This window comes from Tiliqua scincoides, chromosome 4, assembly GCF_035046505.1.
Source record: "Tiliqua scincoides isolate rTilSci1 chromosome 4, rTilSci1.hap2, whole genome shotgun sequence".
NCBI lineage: Eukaryota > Metazoa > Chordata > Lepidosauria > Squamata > Scincidae > Tiliqua > Tiliqua scincoides.
Window position 1 is genome coordinate 118117194 of NC_089824.1, and position 27065 is coordinate 118144258.

General features: G+C 42.4%; 1 protein-coding gene across 1 annotated transcript in view; it reads left to right on the forward strand.

Moving 5' to 3' along the window:
* The window catches only part of LOC136648428 (hemicentin-1-like), a 69750-nt gene extending 43818 nt beyond the window's left edge, over nucleotides 1–25932 (forward strand). Inside the window, exons 4-7 of the mRNA XM_066624540.1 lie at nucleotides 4327–4485; nucleotides 5318–5440; nucleotides 25478–25649; nucleotides 25844–25932. Coding sequence (XP_066480637.1) covers nucleotides 4327–4485; nucleotides 5318–5440; nucleotides 25478–25649; nucleotides 25844–25932 — 543 coding nt within the window. The remainder of the gene's footprint in view (nucleotides 1–4326; nucleotides 4486–5317; nucleotides 5441–25477; nucleotides 25650–25843) is intronic.
* Nucleotides 25933–27065: the final 1133 nt, after the last annotated feature.

A 27065-nucleotide genomic window follows, 5' to 3' on the forward strand; every position in this document is an offset into this window, starting at 1 on the left:
AGATGTATATTTCCTGAGAAGTTTTTAATATAAAATTCATTTGAATACTGCTTTCATATTAGATATAGCCGAAGAGGTAATTAACTTTTATCTGACACCTAAAAGATGTCAGCCCCAGCAGAAGCCAAAGACAAATTCTATGATGACCTGGCCACCACTGTCAAGAAAATCCCTGTAAAAGAGCCATTGTTCATCCTCGGCGATTTCAATGCTAGAGTTGGTGCTGATAACAGTTCATGGCCCACTTGCTTAGGTCAGTTTGGCACTGGGAGGATGAACGAAAATGGCCAACGCCTGCTAGAGTTTTGCTGTCATCACGGTCTCTGTGTCAGCAACACATTCTTCAACACAAAGCCCCAACATAGAGTCTCTTGGAGACATCCAAGATCAAAGCACTGGCACCAGCTCGACCTGATCCTCACCAGACGCTCCAGCCTTCCCAGCATCAAGATCACACGCAGTTATCATGGTGCTGCCTGCGACACTGACCACTCCCTGGTGTGCAGCAGAGTGAAACTGCAAACAAAGCGACTGTATCACACGAAAAAGGAAGGAAGACCTCGCATTGATACCAGCAAGACCCGGGATCAGAGAAAAGTGGAGGAATTTGCACAAGCGCTTGAGGAATCTCTTCCAGGCCCGGCCGACGCAAACACATCCAACAGATGGGAACATTTCAAGAATACCGTTTACAACACCGCCTTGTCCATATTTGGCAAGAAGACCAACAAGGCGGCAGACTGGTTTGAAGCCCACTCTGAGGAGTTGACACCAGTCATTGAGGAAAAGAGGAGAGCTCAAGCAGCATACAAGGCCTGTCCCAGTGAGCGCAACCTGCAGGTCCTCCGAACTGCTCGCAGCAAAGTCCAACAGACTGCCAGGAGATGTGCTAACGACTACTGGCTCCAGCTCTGTTCCGAGATACAGATAGCAGCTGACACGGGCAACATCAAGGGGATGTATGATGGTATCAAGCAGGCCCTAGGTCCAACACAGAGGAAAATTGCCCCTCTGAAGTCTGCCACAGGCGAGGTCATCCAGGATCGGGCGCAGCAGATGGAACGCTGGGTGCAGCACTACTCTGAGCTATATTCCAGAGAAAATGTAGTCACCGAAGAAGCACTGAACAACATTGAGTGCCTGCCTGTGCTGGAAGAGCTTGACAGTGAACCAACCCTAGAAGAACTTCACGTGGCCCTGGACTCCCTTGCCTTTGGCAAGGCACCTGGAAAAGACAGCATCCCTGCTGAAGTCCTAAAATGCTGCAAAGAGATCATCGTCACTGAGCTGCATGAAATCCTCTGTCTCTGCTGGAGAGAAGGTGGAGTACCTCAAGACATGAGGGATGCAAACATCATCACGCTGTACAAGAACAAAGGTGACAGGGGTGACTGCAACAACTACCGCAGCATCTCTCTCCTTAGCGTTGTAGGAAAGCTGTTTGCCCGAGTTGTACTAAAGAGGCTCCAGGTACTTGCAGAGAGCGTCTATCCAGAATCGCAGTGTGGATTCCGAGCCAACAGGTCCACCACTGATATGGTATTCTTCCTTAGACAACTGCAGGAGAAATGCAGGGAACAACGACAGCCACTCTTTATAGCCTTCATAGATCTCACAAAGGCTTTCGACCTGGTCAGCAGAGATGGCCTCTTCAAGATTCTCCCGAAGATTGGATGTCCACCCAGGCTCCTCAGCATCATCAGATCTTTCCACAAGGACATGAAGGGCACTGTTGTCTTCGATGGCTCCACATCAGACCCTTTTGACATCCGAAGCGGAGTGAAGCAGGGCTGTGTTCTTGTACCAACCTTGTTTGGGATTTTCTTCGCTGTCCTGCTGAAGCAGGCCTTTGGAACTGCAACAGAAGGCATCTATCTCCGGACCAGATCAGACGGAAAGCTCTTCAACCTCTCCAGACTGAGAGCAAAATCCAAAGTCCAGCTGAAATGTCTGCATGACTTCCTCTTTGCCGATGATGCAGCTGTCACTACCCACTCTGCCAAAGATCTCCAGCAGCTCATGGATCGTTTTAGCAAGGCCTGCCAAGATTTTGGACTGACAATCAGCCTGAAGAAAACACAGGTCATGGTTCAGGATGTGGACTCACCTCCCTGCATTACAATCTCTGAGCATGAACTGGAGGTTGTCCATGACTTTGTGTACCTTGGCTCAACGATCTCCGACACTCTTTCTCTCGATACCGAGCTAAACAAGTGCATCGGTAAAGCAGCTACCATGTTTTCCAGACTCACAAAGAGAGTCTGGTCCAACAAGAAGCTGACAGAACATACCAAGATCCAGGTCTACAGAGCTTGCGTCCTGAGTACACTTCTGTACTGCAGCGAGTCATGGACTCTTCGCTCACAACAGGAGAGGAAACTGAGCGCTTTCCACATGCGCTGCCTCCGACGCATCCTCGGCATCACCTGGCAGGACAAAGTTCCAAACAACACAGTCCTGGAACGTGCTGGAATCCCTAGCATGTATTCACTGCTGAAACAGAGACGCCTGCATTGGCTTGGTCATGTCGTGAGAATGGATGATGGCCGGATCCCAAAGGATCTCCTCTATGGAGAACTCGTGCAAGGAAAGCACCCTACAGGTAGACCACAGCTGCGATACAAGGACATCTGCAAGAGGGATCTGAAGGCCTTAGGGATGGACCTCAACAAGTGGGAAACCCTGGCCTCTGAGAGGCCCGCTTGGAGGCAGGCTGTGCAGCATGGCCTTTCCCAGTTTGAAGAGACACTTTGCCAACAGTCTGAGGCTAAGAGGCAAAGAAGGAAGGCCCATAGCCAGGGAGACAGACCAGGGACAGACTGCACTTGCTCCTGGTGTGGAAGGGATTGTCACTCCCGGATTGGCCTTTTCAGTCACACTAGACGCTGTGCCAGAACCACCTTTCAGAGCGCGATACCATAGTCTTTCGAGACTGAAGGTTGCCAATACAATTAGATATAGCCGAAGAGGTAATTAACTTTTATCTGACACCTAAAAGATAATGAAGAGAGCACTTGGTGACTATTTGTAGGGCATTACACATTTAGGTTACCGTCTAAAGCAGCCCCAGGTACAGAATTACAGTAATGTAACCCAAATATTGCCAAAGTATGTATGACTAACCCCAGAGCTTATCAAGGGCACCACTGGCACACCAAAAATGCGCTCCTAGACCTAGTCACCTTGGCCTATAGGAGCAGATCTGAATTGAAGAGTACAACCAAGCAGCATCCCTGCTCCCTTAGGGGACTGCAGAGCAAATGGATGATTTGGATATGGAAACTCCTATCTCAACATCAGTACGATTTTTCAGGCTTGAGAGAATATCAGTTGTATTTCTACTACAGGTCCATCCTATTTATACATGGATTTTTTATACACGGATTTGACTCAACAGGAATGGCCACTGCAAATGAGAAGGAATGTGCTGATCCCTGGAGAAGGGGAAAATGCGTCCCTTTAAAATCAGTTAAAAAAAACTAAACAGTCCTTTAACAATAGCCTCCTTAATGAGAGAGAGAGAGAGAGAGAGAGAGAGCGCGAGAGCGAGAGCGAGAGCGCGAGCAGCTGGCTGACAATCCATCAATCCTTCTCTCTCCAGCGGACCCCTCCCTTCTCCCTGAGTTCACTTTGCATTGATGAAGGGAGGGGATGAGTGAAGCTTTCTGAGTGCTTGGAGGAAGACTGATTGATGAATTGTCTTCTTAATGACACTTATCTTACATCACAAAGGTCAGCAAGGCTGTTTTTAAATCACCAGAGCAAAGAAACTTTGTTTTTTAAATTGATTTGCTATAGTGCATTTTTTTCCATCCATGTGAGTGCTTGGAACTGAACCCACAGGAATAATGAGGCTCAACCTATACATATGAACATTATTAGTTCAGATGCAGGAGGTTATAGTCATTTAGGGTTTTTGTGACTATGGGCCCAATCCTATCCAATTTTCCAGCGCCTGTGTAGCTGCAGTGTTGCTCCCAGGTAAGGGAACAGATGTTCCCATACCTTAAGGAGGCCTCTGTAATTGCCTCCCCACCACAGGATGCAGTGCATGCCCCATTGGCACAGCTGCACTGGCATTGGAAAATTGGATAGGATTGAGCCCTAAATTGGGTTGCATCTTAAATATTGAATGCTGTGTGCTGCCCCCTTGTCCCCACAGCAGCCCTGTGTGCATCCTGAAAACCCCTTTCCATGGGTCAGGTGACTCCCGGGAATTGGGTGGATTAGAGGAGGAATCTCCCCAAATCAGGGCATTTATATTGATGCTAATTGTAACAAGTGTTGATCTATTCATTTATTTCCTTATTTGCTATTAATGATCAGGGAGGTGGTGACTGTCCTGAGATGAGCATTGGCGCAATCAAAATTGCTCTAGAAATTTCTCTTCCTGGTTCATTCATCTATGTATTTACTGATGCACGATCCAAAGACTATAAACTGACCCATGAGGTACTGCAGTTGATTCAGCAGAAGCAATCACAGGTAGGAAGCATCTTCTGGTTCTGGTTCTTTCAAATGCAATTAAAAAAATATCTAATGAATGTTTCTATGCTTCAGCAGAAGAGCATGGATAAAATATACAGTGAGATGATAAAATTTGGATGCATTCAAGTCCAATGAACAGTAAACAAGTACATACAACATAAGCATAATTTCTTTGACCCATCCCAGCTTGTAGTTCTTACAATATATGTGGGTTTTATTAAATTCCATGAGGTACCAGACAGATATAAGCCAAGCAGCAGGTGCTGTTGCCCCCTCAATTGTAATTAATAAAAATCTCTTGGCTTCTTTGAAAGGCAGCACCAAGGGACCAAAACCTTAGTGTGGCACCCTTTAGCATGTGTTCAGCATTTGTTGCTGCTGATCAGGACTGGAAATTCCAGTGGTAGGTCTGCATAGGAAACAGAGTTTGCGGCTGAATAAAAAGGTACATGGAAAGTCTCCTGAAACCAATAGACTATAGCTTCTAACTCTTTGCCTCATTTTTTAAAAATTGGAATCTCAGTGTGGCAATTCCAACAGCTGGTAGTTATTTTTGCTAAAAAAGTTATGACTAATGAAAACTGGTAATTACTTGAGGCACTAATGGCGGTTATTAAACAATGCAGGCCATCGTCCTACATGCCAGTGTGCATTGTTCTGAAAGTTATTACTTGAAAATGTACATGTTAAGTAAAATGTATCCCTTCAGTGGCATAATGTATATTTCCCTTTAGCTAATTGGTTGCTGATGCTTTGCTTTATTCATCCTCTTGCATATGAGAATTATTTAAATATCATTGTGTCATTTTTTTTCTTTAAAAACATATAGGTTGTGTTTGTTCTAACGGGAGACTGCGATGACAGGTCACATATTGGTTACAAGGTCTATGAAGAAATCGCATCCACAAGTTCTGGTCAGGTTTTCCACTTGGACAAAAAGCAAGTGAATGAGGTATGTGGGCTGGATGACTTGAATGTTCAATGTTGATGACTATTTTGTATGTACAAACTGTCTTGTGGGATATGAATGTTTGTCTAGGATCTTTTGCTGTTTCAGAGCATTGACAGAATGCTTTGTTGTTCTGCAAGGCTTTTAAAATCTCTTTATTCAATGAAATTTTATTTGTTTTTAACTGATACCTTCATGTTTTATGGGTTTTTTTTTTACTTTGTATCTTATTTTGTATTTCCTTTCACATTTGTTGTTTGTCTCCTTGTGCTGACCAGTAGGTGGGTATAAATGATTAAAATAAGTATAGAAAGAAATCCACAGTTTTGGGTGGCATATTTCCTGCTAAAACTGTAACCAGTGAAGCTGTCTCTATAGTTCATAAAGCCCACATGTCAAGCAGCCATGATTTGCATCTTGTAACTGTGGTTTGCTTGATCATCAGAACTGGGGCCTCAAACTAATTATGAATTATTCTTGCTAAGAAGCCAGAATTAAGCCAAAATCTGAACCCATGATTTGCTTTAACTGCGGTTCCTTGTTATGCCTGAGCTGAGAAACCTGGTTTAAATTTGGCTTATTTTGGTGGTTTTGTCCTCATAGCGCTGGTCCCTGCAGACATGCCGGCCTACAACAGCAGTGAAACAAGAGATGAAAGCTGCTCTCCCTGTACTCTGGCTGAGCAGTCCTTGCTCTCCTCATCTGCCTCTCTCAACAACTTTGTTCACACATCTCCAACTTGCATTGAAATGCATAGGAAGGCAGCCCCCTCCCTTGCCAAACACACAAATGCAAGCAGGTACTAAAGGATCAAAGATTTCTTCTCTGATTCTTTCAATTTAAAAATAATTCAGGAGGGATAAGGGGGTAGGACTTGTAAATAAGATTGTTTAACAGGAGAGGTGACTGATAGCCATCTTCTACACATGCCTGAAAAAAACTGTGTAGCAGTCCACATCCCTACCTTGCTTCTTTATCGCATTATACCGGTAAATAAAACTGGAAAAATGGGACATGCTAGCAGTGCTCCCAGCATATCTCATGGTTCTTTTTAATATGAGGAAGGAGTATGATAAATGGCTGGAACTCTTCCTTCCACACAGGTTTTTTTTTCTTTTCAGAGGGTGCAAATGCAGTGGTGGTGGCAACAGTGGCAGAATTTGCACCTACCACCTGGTCATTTGCAAATGACGTTTGGGCCAGGCTTGCATGGGAGTTGTGTGGGCTGTTATGATGTGTTGTGTGGGGTGCTATGATGCCCCAGGAAACAAACTCATAGACTGCTGTTTGAAGCAGCTCACTTCATTCTGCCTCATGGTAGTGACAACCCTCTCCAGACTTCTGACAGTCTACTCCTGTTTGTCTGCTTGGATCTTTGATTTGGGCATTGCTGTTGTTGAGAAGGAGGTAAGTCTGGAACAGTCACTCTTGTTGCAATGTGAAGGACAGTCTCTTCTGGGGGCAGGCAATTTGGCTGAATCATTCCCTCAGAAGTAATTGAAGGACACAGTCATATCCAATGCAGAAATTTAGCAGAATGACCTGCAGGCTGCTTGGGAAGGTCAATTATGCAGAGATGCTGCAGGTGACCTCCTCTATGGATAGGTTCATTGGATCCTAATGATTTTACTAATCTGTTGTATAGTTCTATCATAGCAGCTTTAGGACCCAATCCTATCCAACATTCTAGCACGGATGCTGCCTCAATGCAGCCGTAGGGTAAGGGAACAAACATTCTCTTACCTTGAGGAGGCCTCCATGACTGCTTCCCCTATGTAGGATGCAGTATGGGTCCCATTGGAACGGCTGCACCAGTACTGGAAAGTTGGATAGGATTGGGCCCTTAGTATGCTGGAAATACAATTTAGGAATTGGGCAATTAGCTATAAGCAATACCTTCCAATATTTTGCTTTCTTTAGTTCTGTTTTGTGCAGATGTTTGACAGCAGCCAGTGGAGCACAGTATATTCCAGCTAGTGTGGTCCAATCAGCATCCATTTCCTGCCTTATAACCATGTCTCTTAGAGTGCTGTTTCACGCAGTGCTCGGGTTTGCAGGAACATATCCCCCATGTTATGCTGTACTGAGTTGCTTACTGTCTGTGAAATTGCATTTACAACTGGTCAACATTTCACCACTTGGTTTTATTTTATAGAAGATAGTTATATTTTGGATTTCCTTCAATAAAACCGTTCACAAAAAACAAAGCAAAGGTGCCATTACAGAAATATAATCTTGTAGGTCTCTCAGAAACTTCCAAGGACTTTCAGGTTCCACATTTTTGTTATAGACAATAGTCGTTTCACAAGCTCTCATGATTGAATTTGCTGAATCAAAAAGTCACATGTTATTAATTAGGGTAATCAGAATCATCTGCTGGTGTCATAAACATTTAGTTGGACTTCCCATTATACACAACATTCCATCAGCTGCCTTCTGGTATTCTTAAGAAAAATATAAATGTTTTTCCCCTTCAAAGTTGGAGTTTTTGTTTATATAGTCAAGAGTTTTGATTGCTTTTATTATGCTGTACACGTACAATTTTAGGATATCTTGATCATGAAATTTTGGATTGCTGGTTTGTTTTTCTGGTTGCCAATATGTATGTACAGTATTTGGAAGTATATAACAACAACAAATATAACAAGTGTTTGAGGCCCAGTTAAATAAATTCAAATCTGGAATCAACATAGCTTGTTCTTCAGTAGGAAGGATACATGTATGCAATAGGGTTATATGAGGGCAACGGAGAAGTTAGCTGAGGTGGGGCCTCAGGGTGTAACCATGATCACTGGGAGAGTGGAGGCAACCAGTTGTCACCTGTTTTCCAGCACCCATGTTCTCGCACAGATGCCCCCATTCTCCAGACCTTGCCCTACCTAGCATCCAACCGCCCCCTCTGTCCATGATGCCAGGGTGTCCTTGAGGGCAGAGGCTTCAAACACCTGGGCATCTTGGATGCTGCCAAGGAATTGGCGAAAAGTCCCTGCACATCCCAGGCTGCCTAGGCATTCAGGATATGCTGGTGATGCCCCTTGTTGTACATCCCTGGCATTTCATGTCAGCTATACCCGCATGAAATGTATATCCACATTGATGATGGAGATGGCATTTGGGAAACCTGTGTGGTGCCTCATGTGGGCTGTGCAAATGTGCCTTAGCAGTGGGGAACATAATGAAATCAGGCAGGTGCAGGACCATTCAGGAACACATTGGTGCACTGGCTGGTGGAGACTTCAGTGTTGTGCTCCTAAGCCCTGGAAGCTGTTCACCTCCAGGTACTGTAGGACCATGAACACCTTCTAGAGCAGTGTTTCTCAAACTGTGGGTCAGGACCCAATAGGTGGGTCACGAGCCAATTTCAGGTGGGTCCCCATTCATTTCAATATTTTATTTTTAATATGTCAGACTTGATACTACCTTGGGATGTGACTGCATTTGGGGAAATGTTACAGTTCTGTACTTTTAATAGGCTATTATGTAGTATATGCGTTTAACAATGATAGTAAATGGGACTTATGCCTGGGTAAGTGTGGGTAGTACTGCAGCCTAGGATTGTTAAAAATTTTCGTACATGATGATGTCACTTCCATTCATGTGATCACTTCTGGTGGGTCCCAACAGATTCTCATTCTAAAAAAGTGGGTCCCAGAGCTAAACATCTGAGAACCACTATTCTAGAGGGTGGGGATGCTCTTCTGTTTTGTTGCATGGGATTTTAGCCTGGGGCTTAGGTAGAGCTCCTCCTCAACCCCTGCTCCCCCAATTAGTAGTAATCCTGTATGCAGGAACTCACTTGGTGGCTCCATGTGAATGTGTGAGCAGGCTTTCCTGGAGTGTTGCTGCCTGTGCCACACCTGGTGGCCACAGGTGTCTGATAGACCCCCTAGGCCAGCTCTGAAAAGGTGTGTGGGACATATTGGGCACCAGCTTGTACTATGACAGTGCTGTCATTGTCGGGGCCCTCAAGGAAAGGGATGGGCCCATCCAGGCACTCCTCTGCAGGGGCCTGACCCAGGGCCTGGGTCTGGATATGTTGGCAAGTGTTTTGTGGGCCCCTAGTTGGTTGCCTGGGTGGGGGCCATACCTGAACCATACCAAGTATGAAATGGAGTTATTCATAACCTCTGCAATGTTAGCGATTTTGGTGTCTTGTGGTGTCATCCCCCCCAGGTCGTTACCTGGGGCGGACCACCCCCCCGCCCCTCGCTAGCTACACCACTGCTTCTGAGTAAATCGGGTTGCGGCTATGTGCAGCTGCACTTGGTCAGTGATTCCTTGTTGCTTGTCTGTCTGCTGTAAATTGAATTGCACACTCCCAGTTATTTGTTATAAGTTGTATGTTCTATGTAGAGCTTCTGGATTAAGGCACCCGGCACTTTAAAGGAGAATTTGATTAATGGTTCTACTGGTATGCCGTTTTCAGTTCTCTTAGAGCCCGTTCTTAGGCTTGTCAACTCAAAAGTGAGTCTCATTAAAGTCAATGGTGCTTACTCCCAGAAAACTGTGGATGGGATTGTGGCCTTATTCTGATAGTGTTTACAAAAACGTGATGAATACAATTTTAAAAGCTAATGAATAAAAATTTATTTTATGATCTGTGAGATAGATCATAGTTCTTAATAATTTAGAGACTGTTTTAAATACTGTTTTTGCTATGCTATGGACACATGCTATGTATGTATACTGTATTTTTAATACTTACTATTTTTTTTAATTAAGAGACTGTACAGTTCTTAGGTAACAATTAGTAGTAGGTTATTTTATGGGATCTGGTCTCGGGTAAAATCAGACAAAATTAGTCAGACTTGGAAACCCCTCTAACCCCTGACTTATCCGTGGATCATAAACAATCCCATATATTGGGCTCAAACCTGCCCTCGATTTATCTGTGAGGTTGCCTTATAGGCGGGTGTCTGCGGTGACAATCATTTCCTCTTCCCAGTGTGCCCTGGCAGTTGTCGTTTGGCAGGGGTGAGATGAGAAGCAGGGCATTACCTGCCACCTCTACCATCCATTACTATTTATTTAAGAGTTCTGAAAGTTTTACATACAGTGCACTACGTTTGAAACCATCTTGTGCACGTGGAAAACAGGATGGTGAAATCTGTTAGCTGCTTGGAACAAACTTCATAGCTCCTTATTTGCAACGCCTGGTTGAGACTATTTTGGTGCACTTTTATATTTTTTTTCATGTTTTTAAGTTTTCTCTTGGTAATACTAACCACAGAAAACTTAAGAAACCTGCTTTATTTATATATTTATTTATTTTATTGTATGGTATTTTAAAATGCTGTAAAGTTGAATTTTTTGTTTTATTTCTAGCTTACATCAGGGGCTGGAGCCCCCTGGTCTCCTAGAATTAAAACTGTTTGTACAAGACATTATTAGTAGAAAATATTTACTTGAAATCTTCAAGCTTTGTTTATGATGCTAGTTCAGATTTGACCAGTGAAAACAGTGATTATACATTAATCTCAGTGATTAATGTGCAATGTTAATGAGATATTTTGAATGAGAGAAAATTGAGAAAGCCTCTCCATGGAGTCTCTTGAGCTGTGATTTGAACATAAGACTTCCAGATGTCTCCACTGCATATAACAATTGTGTTGCTAGATCAGACCAAAATCCAGTTTTTGTTCAGCATTCTGTTTCCAACAGCAGCCAGCCAGATGCCTCTGAGACTTTCATAAACAGACCATGATGAAACCCTTTGTTTGTTCTCAGTACCTGATAATATCAGTCACAGTAGGATCATAAATGAGACAGTCTAGTCCTATTGTCTGTTTGCATTAAATATTTTAATGCTGTTTGTAAATTTTGTTCTTTGTCATTGGTACCGGCTTGATTACAGATTTATTTAAAGAATCTATATTCCGCCTTTCCCGTGCTGAAGCAAATATTCAAGTATAAAGAGGGTTGTGAAGGTTTCTGCATTGGTGTGTTAATATATAAACTGGTATGTGAGTGAATTCAGAGTGGGTACTGATGTGCATCTTCCTGGCGCACAATCAAGGAAAGCATTTCGAATCAAAATGCAGATGTGCTGGGCACATACCATAATTGGTACAATTGAAATGCAGATAAAGTTCCAAAATGCAGCTATGGCAAGAGGACGGCAGACAGATAGAAACAGAAGGTTATAATTATATAGCACATTGAAAAGGGATTGCATCATTATCTCCCACTTCCCAAAGTATGTGACTAGAAGCACACATGACAAGCAAAGTTCAGGGCTTGACCTGAGTTTCAGAGGCTTAACCTGAACTTTCCATTGTTTGCATTATAGTTCATAGGTGTGTTTGAATCCAAGGGCAAGTAATTTTTAAAAAATGCAATGTGTTGCTGGTAAGAGCATATGCGGAATGACATCTTGTAAGGGGAGCATGGTGTTCTCAATCTCATGTTTCTCTCTATATTGCTAATACATTACAGGGTGCGCTGATAGGGGGGAAGTGGTGAGAGTAGGAGATTTCTTCACAGCAAATAGTCCCTAGGTTGTTAAAACACCACGCAGCTAAGCTCCAAAAGCCAGAAGAAAACCTTGGTGAGAGGGGGTATTATCTGGAGGGAAGTTTTGCTTCTCTAATTGGTCAAATGCTGCTCCCTTCCACCTACTAATTTTCCATTTCAAGTGCTGCCCCAACATCATCTCGTCAGATTCGTCACTGGAAGCACACTTGAGTTCAATGGGGCTTATTCAGGATTAAGGCAATGTTTCCCCATAGGGAGTTGGACTATGGGTTGCCCTTTTATAAGACGTCACAACAGGGATTGAGAGATTCTGTACTGGATGACCCAGGCGCTCATCTGTCTAAGCAGATTAAATGGACTTTGATACCCTCACACATCACAAGGACCTCCACCTAACTAGAGCAAAGGACCAATAGCTCTTTTGGGGCAACTCATGTAAGAAGGGCTGCTCTGAACTTGGGAAAGGTGAAGTATGTATATTTTAACTCTTGAGTGGGATTCATGTTCACTTCTTGCAATAAAACTATAGACCAGTGGTTCTCAAACCTTTTAGCACCGGGACCCACTTCTTAGAAAGTCAGTCTGTTGGGACCTACCAGGAGTGATGTCATTAACCTGGAAGTGATGTCATAAGAACATAAGAACAGCCCCACTGGATCAGGCCATAGGCCCATCTAGTCCAGCTTCCTGTATCTCACAGCGGCCCACCAAATGCTCCAGGGAACACACCAGATAGCAAGAGACCTGCATCCTGGTGCCCTCCCTTGCATCTGGCATTCTGACATAGCCCGTTTCTAAAATCAGGAGGTTGCACATGCACATCATGGCTTGTAACCTATAATGGATTTTTCCTCCAGAAACGTGTCCAATTCCCTTTTAAAGCCGTCCAGGCCAGATGCCATCACCACATCCTGTGGTAAGGAGTTCCACAGACCGACCACATGCTGAGTAAAGAAATATTTTCTTTTGTCTGTCCTAACTCTCCCAACACTCAATTTTAGTGGATGTCCCCTGGTTCTGGTGTTATGTGAGAGGGTAAAGAGCATCTCTCTATCCACTTTATCCTTCCCATGCATAATTTTGTGTGTCTCAATCATGTCCCCACTCATGCGTCTCTTTTCTAGGCTGAAGAGGCCCAAACGTCATAGCCTTTCCTCAGCCCAGTAATCATCTTAGTTGCTCTCTTTTGCACCTTTTCCATTTCCACTATGTCCTTTTTGGGATGTGGCAACCAGAACTGGACGCAATACTCCAGGTGTGGCCTTACCATCGATTTGTACAACGGCAGTACAATATCAGGAGAGAGATCTTGGGGTGGTGGTGGACAGGTCGATGAAAGTGTCAACCCAATGTGTGACAGCAGTGAAGAACGCCAATTCTATGCTTGGGATCATTAGAAAAGGTATTGAGAACAAAACAGCTAATATTGTACTGCCGTTGTACAATCTTATGATGTCCCCACTCAATCATGTCCCCACTCATGCGTCTCTTTTCTAGGCTGAAGAGGCCCAAACGTCATAGCCTTTCCTCAGCCCAGTAAGATATCGACACCCAGTATTATGTCACATGCCAGCCATTTTTGCCAAATGTCCTTCAAGTCAAGGCAAAATATCAGACACTGCCAATATCTAATTTGGCTGTGCTGAATGTTCATGAATTTTGAATTTGCTTTGGAACAGACGTTTTGCCCCCAAATCTTTGATTATATCAATATTCACCCCTTTCCGAGTCCTATTCATCACCATTATTTCTCTTAGTTCCTTCTTTCTGAATAAGTCATGTAGAGCAGTATTTCTCAACCTGTGGGTCAGGACTCACTAGGTGGGTCGCGAGCCAATTTCAGGTGGGTCTCCATTCATTTCAATATTTTATTTTTAAAATATAATATTAATGCTACCATGGTATGTGACTGCATTTGGGGAAATATTCTCCAGAGATTTCACTGCTTTTCAAGGCTAAACTACTGTCAAGTCATCATTTGGAATATGTATCAAAACCAGGAAAACTGTATATGGACTCAATCCCCAGTTGTTTATTCTGGGTCACAATAATGTTTTCCAGTAGACTCACCAAGAAAAATGTAAGATTAAATATTTCAGTGGTTCAAAAAACAGTATGTATACTTACCTGAATAGGGAAATAAAATAGACTACAAAATTTTGATTGCAATCCTGTACACACTTATGTGGAGGCCACCCTGTCTTCTCTCTCCTCCTATGGAAGTGGTCCAAATCCAGGGGTCAAGGACAGGACATTCAAAAAATGAGGCTTGCAAAATTGGTAGTCTCTAGACCAATGATTTCCAACCTTTTTCATCCCATGGCACACTGACAAGGTACTAAAATTGTCAAGGCACACCATCAATTTTTTGACAATTGACAAGGCACGACATGCTGTTGGTTGGGGGTTCACATCCCCCAATGGCCCTACTAATAAATGATCCTCCCCCAAATTTCCACGGCACACCTGCAGACCATTCACAGCACACCAGTGTGCCAAGGCACAGTGCTTGAAAATGGCTGCTCTAGACTGTACGGATTCTGCAAGCCTCGAGACTGTATTGGTTCTGTAAGTTTCTGTTTTTGAGACATCCTAACACTGATACATCCTAACACTAAGACTTCTCAAACTGTGGATCGGAACTCACCAGGTCGCAAGCCCATTTCAGGTGGGTCACCATTCATTTCAATGTGTATTTTGTTTTTAATAGACTTGATGCTACCATGATAAGTGATTGGAGGATAGCAAATGTCACATCGATTTTTAAAAAGGGAAGGAGGGGGGACCCGGGAAAGTATAGGCCAGTCAGCCTAACATCTATACCGGGTAAGATGGTGGAATGCCTCATCAAAGATAGAATCTCAAAACACATAGATGAACAAGCCTTGCTGAGAGAGAATCAGGGTAGAGCCTCCGTTTGCCTGAAGATAACATCCGAAGGTCGCCAGTTCAAGGCCACCGGCACCAGTGAATGGTGAGACCTTGAAGCAGCTGACAAGCCAAGCTGAGTTATTCCAGCTGCTCTTTGGCTGCCCTTCAAGTGAGAGATGAAGGGGCTGCTTGTTAGCCTGGGAGGAAACTGGAGGCCAGAATGTGATACCAGCTCATAAAAGATCCATCTGAAATGTTGTGGTTCTTGAAAGAACCTTTCTTCAATTGTAAAAATCCCTACTGGGATTTAGAACAGCCTGCCTATGTAAACTGCCTTGAATTAAAGTCTGAGGAGAAATCTGATGACCAAGAAAGGAGGTATATAATTACCTGTATTATTATTATTATTATTATTATTATTATTATTATTATTATTAATGGGCAATTTTCACAATGGAGAGAGGTGAAAAGCAGTGTGCCCCAAGGATCTTTCCTGGGACTGGTGCTTTTCAACCTCTTCATAAATGACCTGGAGACAGGGGTGAGCAGTGAGGTGGCTAAGTTTGCAGAGACACCAAACACCAAACTTTTCTGAGTGGTGAAGACCAGAAGTGATTGTGAGGAGCTCCAGAAGGATCTCTCCAAACTGGCAGAATGGGCAGCAAAATGGCAGATGTGTTTCAATGTAAGTAAGTGTAAAGTCATGCACATTGGGGCAAAGAATCAAAACTTCACATATAGGCTGATGGGTTCTGAGCTGACTGTGACAGATCAGGAGAGGGATCTTGGGGTGGTGGTGGACAGCTCGATGAAAGTGTCGACCCAATGTGCGGCAGCAGTGAAGAAGGCCAATTCTATGTTTGGAATAATTAGAAAAGGTATTGAGAACAAAACTGCTAATATTATAATGCCGTTGTACAAATCAATGGAAAGGCTGCACCTGGAGTGTTGTGTCCAGTTCTGGTTGCCACATCCCAAAAAGGACATAGTGGGAATGGAAAAGGTGCAAAAGAGAGCGACTAAGATGATTACTGGGCTGGGGCATCTTCCTTATGAGGAAAGGCTACAGCATTTGGGCTTCTTCCGCCTAGAAAAGAGGCGCCTGAGGGGGGACATGATTGAGACATACAAAATTATGGAGGGGATGGACAGAGTGAATAGAGAGATACTCTTTACCCTCTCACACAACACCAGAACCAGGGGACATCCACTAAAATTGAGTGTTGGGAGAGTTAGGACAGACCAACAAAAGAAAATATATCTTTACTAAGCATGTAGTTGGTCTGTGGAACTCCTTGCCACAGGATGTGGTGATGGCATCTGGCCTAGATGCCTTTAAGAGGGAATTGGACAAATTTCTGGAGGAAAAATCCATTACAGGTTACAAGCTTTAATGGGCATGTGCAACCTCCTGATTTTAGAAATGGGTTACGTCAGAATGCAAGATGCAAGGGAGGGCACCAGGATGCAGGTCTCTTGCTATCTGGTGTGCTCCCTGGGGCATTTGGTGGGCCACTGTGAGAGACAGGAAGCTGGACTAGATGGGCCTATGGCCTGATCCAGTGGGGCTGTTCTTACGTTTTTATGACCCCACCCTTCCACCTGAGCACTGTGAAAGAAAGATAATCACTTTGCTGTGGGTGAAGGAAGGGGTTGCTGGCTCCGAGTGAAGTTTTCCAAGCGCCCTGAGAGAGGCTGATTTATGGATTGTCTGCTTAATAACTCTATCTTAGAGCACAAAGGTCAGCAAGGTTGTTTTTAAATCACTGGAGCAAAGGGACATTGTTTTTAAAATGGATTTGCTTTAGTGTAATTTTTGCCATCCACGTTAGTTCTGGGAACAGAACCCTCGAGAATAACAAGACTCAACCTATATTTCTATTTTTACTTTATTTCACCCCTGTGGGGTTTTAATGTTTTGGATCTTAATTGGTTAATGATTGTATTTTATTATTGGTTCTATAAAACAACATGGAAAAGGTATGGTTACATTTATTAGTATATATTTTATATGGTGTATTTATTATTTTAAGGATTTGTATTATTTATTATGAATTGTTGCTAGCTGTCTTGAGCTTTTGGAAAGGCTGGATATAAATTTTTTCAATAAACAAAACATGCCAGTTCCTCTTGATTCCAGCTGTATTTTTTAGCACTCTAATATATAACATTCTTCATTTTGCTGTTTTACACAAGTTATATATATATAACAAAGGTGTTTTTGTCATCAAAACAAACACATTGTATAACGTTTTTTCTATAAAAAGCACATTGTGCTTTCCAAAGGTTAATATTACTAGCATGAGCTCTGTCTCTAGTGTGTAAAGCTACAAAGGTCTTGTTCTTCTAGTCTGGTTCCCTTGGTTTGTACAAGGGTCAAGATCATTAGGCAAGTGGGAGAGATTGGAAAATAGTAGCATATACTGAAGTTTAAAAGTTATTTTGGACTCCAGCCTCATTGTAATAACAAACAATCCCATTAATAATAATACAAACTGATCCCAAGCCCTTACAGCTGAAGTTCTGGATAGTGCTGGGCAATTATCAGGCTGTATGGAGAGCTTTTACTAGCTTGAAAGAGGCTTCATACTTCCAATTGGTAACTCTTCTAGGGCTTAGAGCACTCTATCAGTGCGAGTTGCAAGTGTTCAAAGAACTCTCAGGCTTTTGTAGGTTCAGCCTTGATGGCGGTGTATATTCTCCAAGCTATTCAGAGATGTGAAAGATATCACAGAGCGTGCATGTTCTTGGGGAATGAAATTTCACACCATTTCTTGGATGAATTTCATAAATTTCTTGGATGAAATTTCACACCATTGCTCAAGACTTCTTAAACATTTTCCTCATGAATATGAGAATGTAAGAATGTTTTTTGTTAAAACAGAATGATTTTTTTCTCTCTGAGCCCATTATATTCTTATGCATTTTTATCATTCTCACTTTCATTATTTCCTTTGGCCAGCATGGTCCAATGCCTAGGGCAGCCATTTTCAACCTTTTTCAGCTCATGGCACACTGTCAAGGCACTAAAATTGTCAAGGCACACTCCCAGTTTTTTAATTACATTAAATTACTATATTGCAATTAATTTTTAATTAATATAATTTAATACAATTAAATCATTACATGACAAAGGGCACAAGCCTAACCAGGTCTACTCAGAAGTAAGTCCTGTTTTGTTCAGTGGGGCTTACTCTCAGGAGAGTGTGGTTAGGATTGGAGCCAAAGACTGGGGGGGGGCATGGGGGGAATGTGCCTGTGGGACTTACTTCTGAGTAGACATGCCTAGGATTGGGTTTTTGGTTGCACTCTTTTTTCTCAAATACAGGAGCAGGCAATTGGCAATTCTCTCTCCTCTCCCCCACCCCATCCCCACAGGGACAATTATCCAATTTCATAATTGCAGTTAGCACGTCTCCTGCTGTCCCTCCCCTCACTGGTCCACACCTTCCAAAGGTCCAGAATCACTTGCCTCACATCCCCCCCCCCAATTGCCTGCTCCTGTATTTCATAAAAAAAGTGTGACCTAAAGCCTAATCCTAGGCATGTCTACTCTGAAGTAAGTCCCATTATAGTTAACGGGGCTTACTCCCAGGAAAGTGAGGCTAGGAGAGGAACTTGAGAGCCCAGCCAAGGCATGTCTATTCAGAAGTAAGTCCCATTACAGTCAATGGGGTTTACTCCCAGGAAAGTGTGGATAGGATTGTGGCACAATGCCACTCCTCTGAAAGGCAAGGCAGGAGGGTCGCTTTGGGGAGCTGCACTTAGAAGGAGCCTCAGCCAGCTCATTCTTAGGCTGGTGGCCTCAAGCAGACTCAATGGCTTCCTCATTCTCACTCAGCCCAGATCTCCTCCAGGCCTTTCTGGTTGTCCAATCAACAGGCAAGGCAGAGAAGGGACTTGATACCCAATCCTAGGCATGTCTACTCAGAAGTAAGCCCCATAATAGTCAACGGGCTTACTCCCAGGTAAAGGAGGATGGGTTGCAGCCTTCCTCTTGCACACAGCAGGAGATGCTGCAAAGCAGCAGCAGCTGCTCCTTTTTCACTGCTCCTGCAGTGTGAGAGTCAAAGCAGCCACTTCTCCAGAGCGAGGCTGCCTGCTTCCTCTGTCCACACAGCAAACCGATGGACTAGGCAATGGATCTTCAACTTGGTTTCAAATTCCCCCTAGCCAAGAAATCACTGGACAGATTACTCCCTCCTTGTGGAAGGCATTGGCTTTTGCAGGTTCTCTGCAGGTGTCCTCTTCAGATATTCCTGGGAACATGAGTAAATTGGAAGCATATGATATTTCTTTGGGATCAAAGTTTTCCTTCTTTCAGATGAGCTGCCTTCCCAGGCTAAGGAGTCCCATCTACCCGGTGGCTGTTTAGTCGCCTCTTACAACAAGTAAAGCCAAACTGAGGGCCTATTCTTATCCCCAGCCCCCAGGGGAAACCTCCACTGCCCAAACCTCCACTGCCTTGTGGCTACATCCAGTTATGGAAAAGGCTTCAGGAGTCAACCTTGAGGCAAAATCCGGAGCCGGAGTCCCTGAGGCAGTTCATGGCTGAACACAGTCACGTTCTGGCAACTCCTGCGACGCCGCTGGAACCAACCGTATTGGCTTCTGCCTTTCCATTGAACCATTTCAGCGATGTGGAGAGGGGGGATTTGCTGCATGGGTAATAGTCTATCCTCCATATCTACTTTACCCAGGCTTTGCACACTGGAGAGGACACTCTGTTCCAGAACACTATTCAGAGCGTGATACCATAGTCTTCCGAGACTGAAAGATGCCAACAAGAAATATTTCTTTGTTTAAAAGATTTCTAGGCCACTGTTCTGTCTCATCAGAGGGACCACCAAGGCAGCTTACAGCAATATTAAATATTGTGTTTCTATTAAAATATGTTATAAAACTAACCCCAATAAAACAATAAAATACTGCAACAGAAAGCGGGTACCAAAACAATATTGATGACCAACAGAACTGAAAAATTCAGGGAAAGGGAGGGTGTATCTGTGGAGAAAGAAAGAAAGCTTTCCTAGGTGGCCAATGAGTTGGTGCTTCTCCTCTCTAGATCTGAAGAGCCAATAGTAGCATTTTGATGTGCAGTCTCCAGAGGAAGGAGAATTTTCAAAATGCTCAAAATTCTCAAGAATTTTGTCCTCAAGAATCAAGGCCCCTGCCATGGTCGCAGTCAGATCAGGTTTTCTTGCATGTGCTGTTTACAAAAGGAATCAGCCCTGGTGTGCTTGCAGTGGCGAAATTAATGTCACGTGTGGTTTGGTCCTAAGAATGGCCTCCAGCTGACTAGTTAGGGGAGCTTTTTAAAACTTGGTTCTTTTTTCTACTTGTAGTCCATGGATGACTAATATTATGTTCAGCACCTTGGCTGATAAAAGACATAGTAGCCAATAACTTTTGTGGACTTATTTGTAAGAGTGAGTTTCTTGCCCTCAGATAAGTTGTTTTGTTGTGCTTCTGTCTGAATCACTTCTCTAGTTTATTGAAAATACTGCAGTTGCCTTGCAGTTACTTGGGCTAGCAGCATCCTCTGACAGTAATTCTGCCAGGTCTTTGCTGTGGATGGTACATTTCATCAGACACCCAGCAGAATTACTCTATTCCAGCAGAATGAAAGGGGGAAGGCCAGAGCAGTAAATCATGCAGAGATGTAGTGGGCAACCTCTAAGTGGGTGGGTCACTTTGGACTCGTATCTAACTCTCTGGTTACTTTGTCATGGTGCTCTGTTTAGAAACTGCTGAGCTAGGCATTGGGAGGATAAGAAATGATGTGATGCACTAAGGGAGGATTGTTGTGTTGGGGAATAACAACACTGAGTAGTATTCATTAGTTGAGTATCTAGTTCTTTAAAAATGAAATTGCATGTGGTCCCTTTAATGGTCTTTCTTCCACAGCCAACCACCTGCCTTTTTCATCTGCAAACACAAGTTTTGGTTTTAAATAATCTTTAACATACATAACCACTCCATTTTTCTTCTTTGAATTTGTTGAAAAAAATTCTTGTCCTAACTTTCTCTGTATTAAGTAGTTTGTATGACCTTTTTTATATGCATCTCTAAAAGGCAAATCACATCTTTTTTAAGTTTCTTCAAATAATAAAATATTTTTTTTCTCTTATTTGGAGCATTAGCTCCATTAATGTTCCAAGATAAAAACTTATACTCCATAGCTAATCTTCTGAACTAATTATTTGAAAGTCTATTTGGGTTTGTTGCATATCCTTTAGATTTTCCTGTTCTCTTCTTTCTCCTCCTCCTTTGAATTCCTTCATAAAATCTTTAGCTTTCTGAACTGTATCTATTCTATACATTCTACTCTGAAATTTAAAGATAACTCCTTCCAATTCACACCATCTAAAGATAATTTTCTTCTGTTTCAAAACATCTACCAGAAAGCCATATTCTTTCCTTTTCTTTAGAATTCTAAGTGGAACCTCCTTCATCACAATAATCTGTACTCCTTCTACTGTAAGCTTCATCTTTGCATGTTGCTGTAAAACCCTATCTCTTGTCCTTTTTCTTATGAAATGCACTAATATATCTCTTGGAAGCTTTCTCAACCTTGCAATCCTTTTATTTACTCTGTAGACTCTATCTCCAACTCCATCTCATTAGGATCACTTTTCAAGCAAATTGCCAAGATTTCTCTCATCCTGGCTCTTATCTCCTCTCCTTCCTTTTCTGGTATAGCTCTGAATCTTAAAATATTTTCTTTTTGCGCCTGTTCCATCAATGCCAACATATCCCGATTCCTATCATCTCTGACTTCTAAATCCTCAAATTTTGTCTCATGAACTTTCATTGTATCATTTATCCCTTTTATCTTTATCTCTGTTTCTTCCCACATTTTATCCCAACGTGACATGTTTGTTTGCATCTGTAAATTCATCTCCTGCATTTTTTGATGTAATGTTTCGAATCTCCCATCCATCCCTTCTATTTTTTTCTGCAAACGATTTTCCATCTTCATTAGTAAGTCTTGAATAGCTTCCAGATTCAACTCTTTCCCTGATGATCTTGGTGGGGATTTCTCTTTATGTATCTGTTCCAACGTATTACGTCTCCTGGTGGACATTTTCCCTTTAAAAATCTCAGTCTTTCACAATCCTCAGGTAATGATCTTAAATTTCCACAGGTGTTCCAATCTGTAACACTTCACAAGTAGTTATCTTAATTTACCACCAGATATCTGTATACTCCTTTATGCAAAAAGCTCAACAAGCAGCCTTTTAGTTTAATTCTATTATTAATGTTAGTAATTTAAACAAAGTATTGTAACCATAACAAACTTCTCACTTCCCAGAAGAGATGGTAAACACAACTGATATGCTCAGGGAGAAAAGAAAAAAAACTTTTTCAACACAACAAAAAGACGAGACTGTCTTTCTTTTGTCCCACACACAGTAGAGTTTTATAAGAAAAAAAAAACCTCCAAAGTAATAAACTCCAAAAGGGTTTTATAAAAAAACTCTTCTCTTCTCGACAGTCTCGATCCCAGCTTGAAAATCCACCTGACTGGGCATTTAATTCTTAGTCCTTTAATACTTCTTATCTTGTTAATGTTGGTCCTTCTTTATCTTTCAAGTCCAAATATTTCTTGCTCTTTCCCAGCTCTGTTCTCCTCTACGTGCCCCAGAAAAATAAAGCTGTAGGAAGGGGGGTCAGGCTTACATTTACGTCCGTGGCTGAGCTCGATAGTCTCCAACTCCTTCGCTCTGAAACTGTTTTACACCCAGAGCCTTCGCCCCAGGAAGACAAAACAGGAACGTTCTGGAGTTAATTATGGTTAATCTCATGCCAAGACCCCTTTCAATCCAGGGGTGTTTAAATTAAATCCACAGACGTATCTGCAGATAAGCAGAGCTTCCAGCAGCCATCAGCCTGCCATGCCTCCCTAACCGGAAGTTCCCTTTAATGGTCTTTCTAAAGGGTGTGTCCTTTGCTGATTCCTTCTTGTGTACATATAGCTTCTTGTTTGCTGACTTTTGCAGTACAGGAGAGTGTATTTTAATCTGTTTTTAACTATTGTTTTATCATACTTACATGCATCCAGGGGCAGCTATTTAGGGCTCCTGGTCTTCTAGTTTCAAGAATCTTGATGTGAGAAAAATGTTTGTATAAGTCTGCATCAGATTGTGAATAAACTGCCTTTGATCTTAAATTTTTGGGTCTGAGTTTTTGTGCCTTGGTTTGCAAGCAGCCTGTGTAGAAGGGTAATAACTTTTTCGCCTGAAACCAACATGTTGAAATTTTGTAAACCTTCCTGAGTGGCTGGGCTTGGTTATAAATGAAAAATCAACTGCATTAGATTAAACCACTTTCCACGCTTTGGGTGAGTAGAACTCATGATTATGATATGATGAATAACTATGGAGAGTGACTTTTCCTCTCAGTTTTCTTTTGTACATCTGCACACTTGAAGTGAACTTTATGAAGATGTTCACAGGACACTTTTATGCCAGGTTTTCCTTTTTTGGCTCTGCGTTGTTTGTCTCTAGGCAGCACTGCAAACTTGCTAATTTGCCCTTTGCCTTTATAAACTTGGTTTCTAAGTAGACCACATGCTAACACAGCTGGCTTTGACTTGATAATAAAATGTGTCGGGTCAAGATGGAGTGTTTGTTTTAAAACTGGATTCTAAATATGTTCCAAATTTTCAAGATTTAAAAAAAAACACCTCAGCAGGCGATATGAAGTCATTTGCATTGATCGAATGCATTTTTATCACATTTAAAGTTGGCTGACACCTCTTCATATCAATATTGCACAAGATTCTAACCTTTAATTTGAACTGGTGCTGCTACCAGATCATCTCCCTGATCCAACCAGAGAAATCTATAAATCTATGCACATAGCACACTTACTGTATGAGCAAATCAGATACCGATGCCCATTCCTACCTGCACCATACATTGATGGATGTGCATTTGCATTGCAATGCATTTAGAATGCATATACCTCCTTTCTCTCACACTTGGGGTAATGGACAACTTTGTCTTCTGGTATGACCATAGACATATCAGAGACCTGTGTCTTTAAAATAAACCTGTATTTTTTAGAAGATGAGATAACAGAATAGAGATCACCTTTCCTTCCTTGGAAGGAAGGTGATATCACCTCTGTCAGTTTTCTGCTGGGAGATTTGTGATTATAGGTTCAAATATGATATGTGTGCATGCATAAACCAGCCCAATATATTCCACAAATTCTATAGCATGCTTACAATTTCATTGCAATTGCATCTGAAGGGGTGTTTTCTTGCACCTAATCCTCTTATTGTTTATGTGCCAAGCTGGGTGAGATAGAATAAGCAGCAGCAGGAAGATGACATGATTTTCAGCCAGCTGTGAGCTTAGAAGTTGCTGGTTCAAATCTCACTTCCACTGTGAACTCATCATGTAGCCTTAGGCAAACTGCTACCAGCCTCAGTCAACCCTATCTGCAGTATGGGAATAATCATTATGGCCTATCTTATAGGGCAGGAAAAGCTCTAGAAGCATTATTTACCTACTTACCTACTTGCCTACCTACTTACTCACAAATTTATACCCCACTTTGTCTTCCTCTTGGGCATTTAAAGTGGCTTTTCTCTGTTATTAGTGAAATAATAATAATAATAAAGATGGCTAGATCGATTGATCAAGAATGGTTCTACTGTCCAACCTGTGGGCAGCCAAACTGTACTGGGTGAATATCTATATGGTGCCCTTTACAGTTGTCCATACTGTCCACTGGTCTGCTTTGTATGTAGTAAGTTTCTTAATTTCATCTTTTTTACAAGAAGGTTAAGCTAAGTGAATTTAACGGAATGCAAGGAAGGGTGTTCTTTGCTTTCTATTCCATGTTTTAAGACTGGTCCAAAAACAAAGAAACCTAAAGCTGCATGTAACATGCCAAAGCTTATAGAATTACAGTCTATTTTTAAAGGTTTTGGGTTAGTGTGGTTTTTGACTTCACCACTATTGTTTTTGATGGAGTTTTTAATCTTCACACTTTGGCCTTGCTTGAATTGCATACCCAGGGGATGCGAATCAAAATGGAAAAAGCTGTATGCGTGAGCCTTCGGACACTGGAATTTCCCAACTTTTGTAGGCTTTCTAGCCATGAGAGCCTTGGCAGCTACAGGGGAAAACAAGTTATCTTGGTATTGGCTTTCTGGGTAGACCAAGGACTAGAGTCAAAGGAGGCAGTGGTACAAGGGCATGTTTGAAAGAACAGAGAGAGAAATTCAGAGTCATCTGGCAGGATGGAGGGAGTTGAGATAGAACCTGGCAGTATTTGGAATTGACAGGCTTTTGAGATCCCAATGTTGGTTGCTGGACATGATTTTACTGATTGGACCAATAAAGTACTGATTGGTTGGCAATCATAGGGGTAGATGGTTGAGTGGGTTGCCTCTTGTCCAATACAGATGAAGACTTTAGCTTAACTGATTTGGGTGCCAATGGCTCATGGGCCTAGGCAGGTTTGACTGGGGCTAGGAAGGTGTACAGTGGCTTTGGGTAGGAAACAGGTGACGCTATGGTTCTTTGGTCAAATGTGTTGAGAGCTAACTGTTTGACTTCTGAAAGGTTTGGGCATGGCTTTAGGAGGTGTTGTTTTGCAAAGCAAGCTATATATTCAAAAGATTACAATACAGAAACTGTCTTGTCTTCCGTCACATGGTATTTTCTTCTCTTGTAGGTACTGAAATGGGTAGAAGAAGCAGTGCAAGCGTCCAAAGTTCATCTCTTGTCCACAGACCACCTTACTTCAGCAGTCAACACTTGGCAAATCCCTTTCGATCCCAGCTTGAAAGAGGTTACAGTGTCACTGAGTGGTCCTTCTCCAGCAATTGAAGTCCATGATCCTTTAGGTGAGATATCAATGTACTGTTTTGCTTTATTTAAGGAAGTGCAGTGATAGATTAATATTCACATGTCATCAAAACTACAATTCTCAGGATTTTTTTTGGGCAAAGTCATGACAGTTTAAGAAGTATAAAACCGGTACTAGTCTGTAGAATAGATATGACCTAAATGCGTATGAGTTTACATTGCCATTTTGTAGCGCTGACCCCACTGGGTAACTCTGGATACTTTGCTAGGGAAGCGTTTCATAGGGGCCGAAGTGCAGAGGAGCGTGCTAAGCTTCCTTAATTGTGCTTCTGCTTCCACTAATGGCCGAGAGCAAGAAAAGAGTGAAAGCTTTAGTTTTAGCAGGAAACCAGGGGAGGCCAGGCAAACGTTATAGGATACTGATGACAAGGAATCTAGCAAGTCCAGGGACAGTAATGCCATTTGAGTGGATAAGTACTAGCACCTCTTTAGAGGCAGGGGCACAGAGTTCATAGAAACTCACTGTGCAGCAGGACCCCCCATAGGAAGTGGCTGAATCTGGTATCGTATCGGCTGAGTACAGAAGGCCAAGGATACTAAACTGAGAAGCCTGGCAGCCCAGGTGGGATGGTTGAAGATAAGGTGCTACTTTGGAGCTTCACAGTGTGTCATATTTAGATGGCATGTTCATTGCCATCACTTATTATGAACTTGAGCCCTTCTTTCTCAAGAGGCTGAAAGGGGAATATAATGAGGGGAAGACACTCAAAACCTCTGTTGCTGTTTGAAGGTCAAATTAGGTGTGGTGGGGGAGGAGAGGTTTGCCTATTTCTCAGAGCCCAGAGGAGTGACTTCATGGAGAGCCCTTTATTGTTCCTCAGTCCTTGCTCCGTTAAAAAAAAAAACTGCCAACCAAGGCAATACAGTTCTTGCTGCAGTGTCAAGGCAGCAAATGTGCTTGCCAATTAACATGTAAAGCAGTTCATGTAGATCAGATACCCTCCTATTAAAATGCCTGAAGTCATTTTGATACACTGTTTATATACACAGAAGCAACCCCCCCCTTTCCCTCCTGATCTCACTAGATTTACTTCAGATTCAGTCCAAGTTAAAGGGGGGAGAACCTGAAGCCAATATTAATGTTCAAAGTAAGCAATGAACATCTGGCAGAGCCTGGGCTCTATGGCAGGCAAATACCATTTAGCATTGGTCTCCGGAGACGCACTCTGAGGGAAATTGCTCTTACCATTAAAAAAAGAAAAGAAAAAAGTGACTCAAATGGAAGATTTGACTATGCTGCTGCACAGAAACTATCCAGGCAGTAGAACATTTTATGGAGACTAAAGAGGTATTAAAATCCACAGTACTGTGTAATTCTCTCTATATGGAGTCTTGAGATTTAAATTCCAGTACATTTAACTTCATAATGTTTTCTCAAGACAGGGTCTCAATGA